Below are 12,006 nucleotides of genomic sequence, written 5' to 3'. Positions count from 1 at the left end.
CTACAACATAAAGTGAAAAATTAGAAAGAGAGAAATTTTCTTACAAAAAACAGAGACATAGAGAAAGAATACAATTCTCACTCGTTTGAGTCGTTTCCACCTCTAATTTCTACATTTTCATCATCATCCAGATCAAAGCCGTTGTATTGACTCTAGATTAGCAAGAAAACGTGCAACAAAAAACTACACAATCCCATAACTACTCAAGATTTTACCAAAAATGCCAAAAACAAATTATAAAATTCTAAAATGTAACACAAAAATAAAAACACTAATTTATCAACACCACAACACTGGTCATAAAATAAATTCATTACCAACGAAAAGCAAATCCTAATTATTGAAATTTGCTATGACTTTTCTCCCTTATTTTTGTTTTTATAGTTTATTAAATTAAAAAAAAAAGGTAGAACATATATATGCCATCAAAAGAATGTACTCCGTATTATCATGTATACTTGTATATAATATTTAGTATCCTTCTTACACAAAAGAGAAAAAGAACCCCATAAAAAATTGTATATAAAAAACTAATTTAATTTCAATGGTACGACTTGAGAATTGATCCACAAAAGGTACACATAATAGCTTGCCAAGACATCCAATAAAATGGTATATGACAAAACCTAGTAGCAGTCGTCATATCAGCAACACTAGCACCACCACCACACCGCGAACACGTACCGGCAGCCGGTTTGCTCTTCCTAACTTGACGTTGTTGATCAACTAGGAAGCAAAAACACACCATTTTATTTATATCGGATAACTTTTGATTGATTATCGCTCGTATTCACAATCAGTGTTTATAAGTACTACAAGTAATGTATTTATAGGCGTGTTTTGTGCTTTTCAACTTCACTTAAATTTGTTTTTGGGTTAGTTGGAAGAAGAGGAGAGTTTGTTGGAAAGGATATTAATTGATATGGTTCGAAACAAAGAATAGAGAGGAAAGGGTATTTATAGAAACACAAGAATTTTGTTGGAGTAAAGAAGTTGGCAGTTGTTTTACTCAAAAATAAATGTATGAATAATAATAATAAAATAAAGTCGGCAGTTGCTACTTGATATATAGCATTTGGCAAGTGGGTATGGGAACATTTTAGATTGATTGAGGTCAGCAATCAGCTGGGTGTAATTAATAAGCCCTTTCTACGTGAGTAGGATGATTACTTTTGGTGGTTTTTAGCTAAGCTAACTATGTTAATGTCTCAGTCTTCAACTTAGCTTCCCTTCTTATTATTGAGGCATGTTTGAATCCGAATTCAGAATAGATTATGGACTTATTCTCTTCACTTGAATTAATATGATATGATCCCGTCTCATCAGAATTTTTCTGATTTTGAGTGTGTATTAAACTTTAATTGCAATAATTTATAAGGAAAGAATTATGAAATTGGATTTTATTAAAACTATATCCCTTTATTCATGAATACTTGCTATGATTATTTATATACTCCACTTGTTTTATTAAAACAAATTGGAGTATTACCTTTACTACATTTATTTTATTAATTTATAGGATGTTTTAGAAAATAACACCACAAAATAGCCAAAATTTTGATAAGAACACTACAAAATTCTTTTGTCAAAAAAGAAACAAAAAAACAAAAAAAAAAAAAAACACCACAAAATTTAAAATTTTATCAAAACACCACAAAAAAAGCAAACAAAATTTGATTTCACCACCACGTAACGGATTTTTGGATGGAATCCGTTAAGTGGGATCCACATTACCACATGTCACCATATTACTGATTAAAAAACAAAATTAAACCCCAAAATTAAGAGGAAGTACTAAAGGAGGTTAGTTATGTATATAGAATTACATAACATGACATTGTTGTAAATAAAATGGTAACGAGTATGTAATTTGGAGGGAAAATATAATTGTATAGTAAAATTTGTAACGGTGGGGACACTAGCTTGATTACAAAAATATTGATAGTAATCCCCACCATCTTTTGGTATGACACTATCTAAGAATATTCCCCACCAAAAACTTCCATTAATCCCCACCATACTCGTCTTTCTCTTCATCCTAAAATTCTCGACAAGGCACGGTTCCTCAATTTTGGGGAACCTGCCAAAATTTCAGGTGAAGTATTTCGTCAATGTGTAAGAATTGGAAGAGGTAGCACTTGTGTGATGGAGTATCTGGAAACAACCGAGGACCTTGAAAAGTACCATGGTGGTGAGTATGGACTTAGCGTAGTTGATGAAGCTGTCGATCGTGTCGCAGTAGTTGAAGATGAACTCGGTGATTCTTGCGCTGCAGCTTTGGAGGCCTTGTTAAATCAGGTAAGGTATTCGAGAAAAATTGTTTTAATTTAGCATTTTTTTTTTAATTCGTACGATTAATTGCTTAAATTTTAATTTTTTCTTGTAGTTGATTGTAATTGTGTTTGATATTAATTTAAGCTGGGCTGTAATTTATTATGGTTGAATTAGTTTTTGATTTATTTCTCTTTTTCAGTTTGTCATAGTTTGATTGTCATTGAACTTTGTTGTTAAAGAGTGTTTTTTTAATTTTTTCCTTTAAGATGATTCATAGTCTGATAGTTATGTAATTCTAGTGTTGGTGTTGTTATTGTACTTTCTTATTGGATTTTGTAGTATATATCAAGGTTATTGAATTGTGTGTAAATTTTTGTTAATTATGTTCGAATAGAATATTGGTAAATAGAGGTTTAGAGTTGGTAAATTGGGCTAAGATTGCTGATTGTAGTGTCAATTTTGTGCTCTAAGTTGTTGTTGGGGAGGAGTCATTTAGGACTCTAAAGAAAAATAAGAGCAATGTCTTACTTAGTGTTTAGATTGAAGAGCCTATGGAATTGGAGTTGGATGTACCTCTCCTGCCTCCTGCTTCCTGCTGTAGGGATGGTGTTTGGTTCAATGCTCGAGGTCGATGAGTACTTTTGTAATTATGGCCAGCAGCAGGGTTTTGGAGTTGTTAGGGCTAGTGGGGCTAAGTCTGGAAAAGGTGATAAGCGTAATTGTAGGTGGACTTGTGAATGCTTTGGTAGGCCTGTAAGAAAGAGAAAAAATCCTGAACCAAGCTTGGTTTCTGATGCTCATATTAGTGATGATGAAGACATGTGTCCTAAACGCAAATCGAATAAATGTGATTGCACTATTTTCTTATATGCTAAGGTGAATAAGTCAGGCAAATGGGTTATTGATAAGGCCCATGTGACACATGTTGGGCATAATCCCACTCCTGGGAAATAAAAAACATAAGTAATTTTCGGAAGAAATTTTTAACCCTCATCTTGTGCGGCGGCTGTTTGTTGAACGCAAGGCTGGGGTTCTTGTGGAAAATAAATACAGGAGTATGGCAAGGCAGAGGAATGGGTTAGAGGATATGTCGTTTGAGCAGAAGGATTTGAAGTTGCAAAGCAGAAGAAACTTGTGTTTGAGCAGGGAGATGCTAAAGTTATGTTTGACTACTTTAAGAGGATGGTGGATGACAATGAAAAATTCTTTCATACTTATCAAGATGATGAAGAAGGTCAGTTGAAAGATGTGCTATAGGTTGATGCTAGAAGCAGGGCGGCGTACGAGGAGTTTGGTGACCTTGTTGTGTTTGACTCTACCTACTTCACTAACGAATATAAGCTTCCTTTTTGTAACTTTGTCGGTGTTAACCACCATGGGCAGACCATTCTGCTTGGTTGTGCTCTGGTTAGTTATGAAGGGTACGACGCATAGATGGTGTATTTGGCACATTCTCAACAAGTTCTCTGTGAATTAGGCAAGCGTGTGTTCTACCCTGAGTTGAAGGTGGCACTGCACCAAGCGTTCTATGATAGCCTTGACTGTGAGGAATTCGAACAACGATGGCAAGAGGTTGTTAAGAAGTATGAAGTTGATGATGATGAGTGGTTGGCAGGTATGGTTATTTAGAAGTTAAGTAGATCTTGTTTCCTTTTTTGTTGCAGCTTTTGTATCTTGTTCTTTGTTCTGCTTCCTATTATTCTTGATTTGGTTACTGAATTTTGCTGCTTTGTTGTACTGATTGTGGCCGCTCAAACCTGTTTTGGTGTTTACTTTTGATTTAGTTGTGGTGATGATATATGTAGTAGTGTGTGTTATTGTGTAATTGATTTTGTTTGGTCTTTCCCGTTGTATATTTCTGAGTGGTTGCCTCGCTACCATGTTAGGCTTGTTTGAAGAAAGGGCTATGTGGGTTCCAGCCTTTGTGAAACATTTGTTTTGGGTAGGGATGAAAACTACTCAGAGGGTCGAAAGTATTCATAGCTTTTTTGATGGGTATTTGAGCAAACACACGTTGTTACATGAATTTGTGGAGAGGTATGAAGAATCGCTCTCAGTTAGAGCTAAAATAGAGAAGAAGACTGATGACAACAATGCTAGATATGTGAGGAAGACCTGCACTAATTTCCCTGCTGAGCTCATCTTCCAGAAGATTTACACGGATGCCAAATTCAATGAAATTCAACGTGAATGTACTCGTATGGTGTATGTGAGTTCAATTGAGAGAAGACAGGTTTCTGATCATTTTATTTACCACGTTATTGAGGATAGAGTTTGTTTCAATCCCCAAGACTCTAGGAAAGAGATACCGTCCAAGCGTAAGCGGAGGTACGTGGTAACTTTTGACATTGGTAGTAAGGATGCCTGGTGTGAATGTAAGTTCTTTGAATGTCATGGAATTATATGTCGTCACATTATTTTTGTGTACGAGTTGCATGATCACATGGATATTCCAGACAAGTTCATCTTGAAGCGTTGGAGGAAAGATGTGATAAGGCCGTATACCCGTGTGAAGGTTGCTTATCTCGATCCAAGTAAGATAGAGGAGGTTTGTAGGTTTGACATGATGATGGTGAAGTTTGGTTCTGTTTGCTCTAAGTCGTCCAGCACTAAAGAAACAACAAAACTTGTTCTTGATACGCTGCAATTACTTGAGGTTCAAGTGGGTGAGATGGTTGACATGATTAATAAAAAGGGTCAGAAGAATGGTTCCTTGGAAAAAGGAACACCTGTTACTCAATCCACACAGAGACAAGGGAGTTGTTCTGAGGTACCCAAAGATCCTCCTATTCCCAAAAAGCCTCCTCACCGCACAATAGATGTGAGATTCCCGTCTTGTATTGAGAAAACGAAGAAGGCTAAAACCACTCGAAAGACTTCCCAAAAAAGAGTTTAACAGCAGCAATGTAGCACTCCCTCTAACAACCGGGTAATCATTATGGTGTTTTCAGTTGTTAATTATTATTTTTTTTTTCAATTTTATATTACTTTACGTATTTCATATGTATATGTTCTTTGCCTGGCAGGGTTTTGTCTTCCCATACAGCCCCCAATCTGTCGGCGGGATACAGACGGTTGATGGTGATGGTTATTGGTTACTTCACGGGTGTATCTGGAAAGCACAGTGGTCCCGCATATTATCCAAGCTCTGAGAGTGATCTTAAGTCAATGTATGAAGCTAGTATTATTCCTTATCAGTACACACAGTACAAACCAATGTATCCCTATGGTTTTGTTGCAGGTTCTCCACATTCTCCTCACACTCCTCGTTCCACAGCATGTTCCCTAGCTGGAGGTCGGCCTATGTTCAGACCTATTGCTCAAAAACCACCAATGTCCACCCATGGTTGTAACCAACAAGGTGCTAGTGAAATCAGAATTTCCTACATGGTAACCAACAGTCCATTACTCAATCTCCCTCTTTGGTACAGCCTATATCTGACCAGCAGTAGTAGTCCAACAGAGGACCTTTTGTGTATCAGGAATCCTTGGTGGAGTAAATGGTGAACAAAATATTAGTTGTTCACACTTTTTGGAAGCCCTCCGTAAATGATGATCTAACAATATAATTGTTGACTATTAACTATTAGAACAGGTTTACTAATTGAGTATCATGGGAGTTTTTTTGTAAAGAATACATTCTCTGTAGAGGGTAGATGTCCTATTACTTTGCAAGAGGTTACATGTCCTCTTTGTGGGGTTATTTTTTGTAAAGATCAATACACTTATCGTAAATATAGGCATTATGGGAACTTCCCTAACATATTGCTACTTGTTTTGATTTCACAATTCCATTTTTACGTTAAGTATTTTTTGCGGTACAATATTTTCCTTTAACAATTTTATTTAAACTTTATAAATTACCACTGTACTGGAAATACAAATGATATAGGTGACATATATTTTCATATTTAATCTTCCTTTTACATTAGATCAAGTAACATATACATTTACTTATACACTCCCATCCATTTAGACTAATCTAGATGTGATGGAAAATGAATTACTGAGACTTACAAAAGTAACATTGCAGTTTATAAGAGTTTCACTGAGCAAGTTTTCATTATTTAACCAGGGTTATTAGGAGGTCACTATTTGTGTTCTATTCCCAACTACCACAACCGATGTGATGTTCTCATTAGGATTTTACAAAGGTACTAATGGATTTCCTAGTGTTATCATTTTTGGTATCAGTTAAGCATTATTTAGTTACCATATATAACACTGACATGTATTTAAACTTCAGTGGATATTACTTGTTAAAACTAACAATAAGGATTATATAAGTACCATTAGAGAATTGAATGGTTTAGTCAATTTATTGCACTGAGTTTCTTGCACAAAGGGCTGGATGTCATTCCAGTCATGGACTGTGTGATCCTCATTGTGTGTCTTAGAAGTGAAGTTGGACTATCCAAGGGTTTAACTGAGAGAGTTAAACAAGGATGAAGGGGGGTTAGGGTGTATGTTAATGTTTGTGTCAAATCGCATTTTAAGTAACTGAAAATTACAACAATATGATTTGTATTTTAATTTTAAAAGAGCAGTGATGGTAGTTCTTTCGATGGATTATTTGGGAGAACTCATTTGTACTCCCTCTTTCAACATTTGGTGTTTGCATTTGGAACTGGTATTGAAGAAATTGTGTGACTTTGAGGTTGATCCAGGGTAATTGATGATTCGTAATTATTAATACAGATTACTTTTATTTTAAAAATGATAGTTAACTTAATGACTTAATGCCAATAACCAAGGCCTTGCAAAGCTCGTCAAAGTAAATACTAAAAGGGAACACTTTAAATATCGACATTCCTTGTTACAAAGTAAATATAGATTACTTTTTATTTTCAGTAGAACCGTTAGAAACAAAGGGGAGCGGAGGGAGTAGTAGCCTTTATTTTAAAAATCGACATTCCTTGTTATAAATTTGGAGACAAATCCCATAAAGAATCTCAAACCTGGTCAATGATCCTGATTATAAATTATTCCTTACTTCAGCTGAGTATGTGTAGGGTTCGTTTAGGAGGTCTTAGGGTTCGATTACACTAATGGTGGAAATGTTGTTGTTGTAGGTTAACAAACATTATATAACTCCACTAGAACACATAACATTATACTGGATGCAATCTCCATTGCACTAACTATAACTATTAATGGTGTAACTACAATAAAGTAGGGTTCGATTCCACATTACTAGGGTTTAATTAACATGTAAAGGGTTTGCAACCTCACATATTTCTTACATATTTGTTGTTCTAATATGGTTGCAAGCTTTGCAGGGTTTTACTTCAGAACTTAATTGCCTACAAACCTACTTATGGTAAAGTAATGGCTATACACTAGACCATGTTACAAAAACAGATAACGTCCTTTAATTGTTCTGGTGTTAAACAAGGTATTGAATGTAACTCTCATCTGTATCGTAAAAAGTACTTGTATAATAAAGAGTACTACACACCATGACATTAGCTAAGTGGTTTGAGCACAACTACTCACTTTGAAACTTAATTTCAAATGTTTGCAACATCTAACAATGATTATTTCTTAAGCTTATTAATACACTTGATTTTCCCTTTTCTAATTTCTAGTGTTGCTTATTTGGTGTTATGTCTCACTGCGATATACAAGAGTAATGCTGATGATTATATTATTTAACTAAGAAATTGAAGGGTTTCACTGTGCTAGATTTGTAATCTAAAAGGTTGATATTAGTGTTGACCATAACTGGCGTTTAGTTTAGTAGTATTGAATAATTATTTATGTAACTGAGATATTGAAGGGTTTAACCGTGATATTTTTGTTAGGCTTACTGTACACACCTAAAAATGTCTCCCCAAAACCAAACCCGATGATGAACAACCTTTTACCGCCACTATTGGTCGGGTTCAGTATTTAATCCCGAGAGTGCTTAAAAAATCGTGTTTAATTAAATTCAATTTTTGAATAGTCCATGGATCAGTCTTGATGTTTGGTCAAAGCATAGATTTTTCAGCCCAAAACCTTTTTTATTTTATTATCTTATTATTTATTTTGGCCCAAACCTTTTATTTATTTTATTTACTTATTTTCTTATTTTAGCCCAAATAATAATAAATCAGAAATAGCCCGAAATTATCAATCGACACTTAAAATGCTGAACAAAATTAGGGTTAAAAATGAATTTAGACGGAAAAATGGAATGAAAACTCCCGCGTCACGACAACAGTCCACCGTGTCACGGGAAATTGTCCCATCTGGCGGTGGGGTTCCCCGTGACACGGGACACCTGCTTTGACACGGGGGGTTTTCGTGTCTTTTCCGCGTAAACCCTTAACGCGTTTTCTTCCCCGTTCAGCATATATTTCCCGCGTCACACAAAAGTACACCGTGACACGGGAATGTTTCCCGTCTGACGCTGGAATTTCCTGTGTCACGGTACACTTTGCCGTGTCGCGGTATACTTTTTTAGGGTTTTTATCATTTTAGGGTTCCGAGTGTTCCCTTAGCACATTGTTTCTATAAATACCCCCTCATTTCTGATGTACGGGGCATCAATTAATTCTTCGTTTTTCTCTCTTCTATGCTCTAGCCTAAACACTAGTCTACCCTTTTTCTTTCAAAATTCCTTCTTCAAGCACTCCAAGGAGTCCGTGCTTTACTCGTGGTTCTGTCCTTAAGCCAAGACGTGAAAGGTAGAACTGTTTGAGGGTTTGGCCCCAAATCAACTCTACTTTATTTAATTTAATTTAATTATTGTTCTATTATTATTTCCTTGAAGTTACTAACTCGTTTATTATTTTGTAGTTGCAAGCAAACAGAATCAAAGTAAGAATTATGTTCCTTTTATTTCTATTATTTTTCTAACGATTTTATATTGTTAGAATTATTGTTAAATTGCTTCCAATCACTAGTAGAAAAATACAAAAAGGCAACCCCCAAATGGCACCGGTTCAGACCAAACCGGTGCCAAAAACCGCCCTAAAAATGGGCAGGATTTTAGACCCAGAGTAATGGCACCGGTTCAGATCAAACCGGTGCCAAAAATACAAAGGGCACCGGTTTGAACCGGTGCCACTGAACCGGTCCAAGCTTTTTAGGAAAAACGGGAAATTAAAACCCTAAACGATCTCCTTATCTCTCCTCCTTCTCTCCGCCTCCATTCCCCCATTTCATCTCCTTTCCTTCTCTCTCCTCCTCCTTCTCTCTCCTCTCTCTCTCTTCGTTCTTCTTTCTTCTTTAATTTCATCTCCTTCGATCTCCTCTCTCTCTCTCTCTCTCTATTCGTTCTTCTTTAATCTTTCAACTCCCTTCGATCTCCTCTCATATGCAACAACCTAAGCTTGAGCACCACCACAAAGCAACAACAGCCGCCGCCACCACCACAAAGCAACAACAGCCGCCGCCACCGGCATCAACATCAACAACAATTTATGGGATTTTTTTTCAAGTTCTAGTTTTTTTTTTTTCGATTTTAATTGTTTTTGTTTTCGATTCACCAATTTTGGTTTTGTTTTCGATTCTCCAATTTTGGTTTTTGATTTTGATTTTGGTTTTTGATTTTGGTTTTCGATTTTGGTTTTTATTTTGGATTTCGTTTTTAGGGTTTCGATTTTAATTTGCCTTTTATTTTGGATTTTGGTTTTTTTTCCTATTTGTTTTTTTTTTCCGATTTTGATTTTGTTTTTTTTCGAATTTTTGGTTTCTTTTTTACAATTTCAATTTTGTTTTTTTTTTGTTTTTGATTTTGATTTTTGTTTTTGATTTTGGTTTTTATTTTGGATTTCGTTTTTAGGGTTTCGATTTTAATTTGCCTTTTACTTTGGATTTTGGTTTTTTTTCCTTTTTTTTTTCGTATTTGTTTTTTTTTTCCTGATTTTGATTTTGTTTTTTTTCGAATTTTTGGTTTCTTTTTTTCGATTTCAATTTTGGTTTTTTTTTTTTATATTTCGATTTCAATTTTTGTTTTTTTTTATATTTCGATTTCAATTTTTTATATTTCGATTTCAATTTCTGTTTTATATTTTGATAATTTTGGTTTCTTTTTTTTTGTTTTTGATAATTTTTTATATTTCGATTTCAATTTCTATTTTGTATTTTATATTTTGATAATTTTGGTTTTTTTTTTTCGTTTTTGACAATTTTTCTATTTTTTGATATTTTTTTTTGAAACGAATTTTTTGATAATTTTTATATATTCTTAAGCTTATTTTTACCAATTTGTTTTTTTTTTCTGTTTTAATTAGTGTGTACAGATTATGCAAGAATATTGATATGTTCATGTTGTAATTTTTTTTATGATTTATAATGTAATTTTTTTTATTTATTTATAATGTTAGTTGTAATTGATCTATATTGTAATTTTGGATTTCATTATATATTGTAAATTTTGGATTTCATTATGTATTGTAAATTTTGGATTATATATATTGAAACCAATTCGATTTTTGTTGTGAATTGTTATTTTTTTTTTTCAGTTGATTTTATTGGTAAGTGAAAAAAAACCAAAAAAAAAAAAAAATAAAATAAAATTTTGGACATTTTTGGCACCGGTTAACCGGTGCCAAAAGGAGGATAAATTTTTTTTTATAGTATTTTTGGCACCGGTTAACCGGTGCCAAATAGGGGGTATTTGGCACCCCCCACATAGGCACGGGTTCAAACCGGTGCCTTAGGCCGGGTTTGAACCGGTGCCAAATGTGTTTTTTTCACGTAGTGAATATTGATGTTGTTCTATTATTATTTTTGATCACCATATTGTATGTTAAAGGGAATATGTAATTGAAAATCATGCTTAATAAGATAATTTGGACAACCGGCTTAGGATCCTTTTTAATCTTGTTGTTTAATCAAGTGATCACTAATATTTTAGAATTATGTGTGCATTAATATTAAACATATGTAGCTTAATATTAGTTGGAGCAAATTGAATATTTTGTTTGTATGCCTTTGAGATCGCAGGAATCATTTTTCACTATAAGAATCGAGTAGAGGCCAATACGGGCGAATGTGACTCCATGACTCACTTCGTACCATCATCCTCGATCCTCCTTTCGTGGTTCCGAACTATATGGAGTTAGTAATCTCATGGATTATGAATGGGGTGTAACCTTCACGAGTCAATCGTTGTTGCCTATCGTTGTCCCTTAATCCTGGTTGCCTTTTATGTTCCGTGAACGGTTTACAAGTGCCTTAAAAACTTGTTGGCGGCTCCCTACTTTCCTTGTCCCTAATCGTATATGTCAATTCCCACTTCCTAAGAGTACCAAGCATATTCATAACATGCTTTAACATAGGCGCACTTCAAACGATGCCTACACCTACGGAGAATATTTGTACTAACCAGAAGTGGGATTTAGTTTAGTAGTGGTGGTTAAATGGAATTTTAACTGAGAAATTAAAGGGTTTAACCGTGGTAAATTTTATCTAAAAGTACAATATCCTTGTCGACCATAATTGGTGTTTACTTATGTACGATTTGTGAATTTTTTGTTTCACTGACACTATTATTAATTTAACTGTGATATTTTTCTTATTCCTACGATGGATTAATAACTGCAACTTAATGTAGTACTACTGATGGGTTGTTGCTGTAATTGGGAGATTGAAGGGTGTAACTGTGGTACTTTACTTAATTGTTGTCATTGAGATCATTATATTCTAACTGAATTAGATCATTTCATTAGTGACTTTTATCAAACAGGTTTACGTATTGGCAGGAATTTGTCCTTTACATTCTCGCCACATTTGGTCTAT

At 34.4% G+C, this 12,006-nt stretch overlaps 1 protein-coding gene across 3 annotated transcripts; it reads left to right on the top strand.

Annotated features, from left to right (window-relative positions):
• Nucleotides 1-1,985: 1,985 nt before the first annotated feature.
• LOC145559747 (protein FAR1-RELATED SEQUENCE 6-like) lies at nt 1,986-6,037 on the top strand. 3 transcript variants are annotated; one of them, XR_014092918.1, is made up of 4 exons: nt 1,986-3,889; nt 4,161-5,203; nt 5,301-5,444; nt 5,516-6,037. XR_014092918.1 is itself a non-coding variant. In XM_081621070.1 (3 exons), exon 2 carries the CDS (start codon nt 4,181-4,183, stop codon nt 5,168-5,170), a length of 990 nt encoding a protein of 329 aa, XP_081477196.1. In that variant the 5' UTR covers nt 1,986-2,298; nt 4,161-4,180; the 3' UTR covers nt 5,171-5,203; nt 5,301-6,037. The 3 variants fall into 3 exon arrangements, 2 of the variants coding, with proteins under 2 accessions (XP_081477196.1, XP_081477195.1); XM_081621070.1 differs by having other exon boundaries at nt 1,986-2,298; nt 5,301-6,037; XM_081621069.1 differs by having other exon boundaries at nt 5,301-6,037.
• The last annotated feature ends 5,969 nt before the right edge of the window (nt 6,038-12,006 follow it).

The sequence above is a fragment of the Chenopodium album genome, chromosome 9 (assembly GCF_948465745.1).
Source record: "Chenopodium album chromosome 9, dcCheAlbu1.1, whole genome shotgun sequence".
NCBI classification, from domain to species: Eukaryota; Viridiplantae; Streptophyta; class Magnoliopsida; order Caryophyllales; family Amaranthaceae; genus Chenopodium; species Chenopodium album.
The sequence above is the reverse complement of the archived record's forward strand: the minus strand, read 5'-3'. Positions and strand labels throughout refer to the sequence as shown.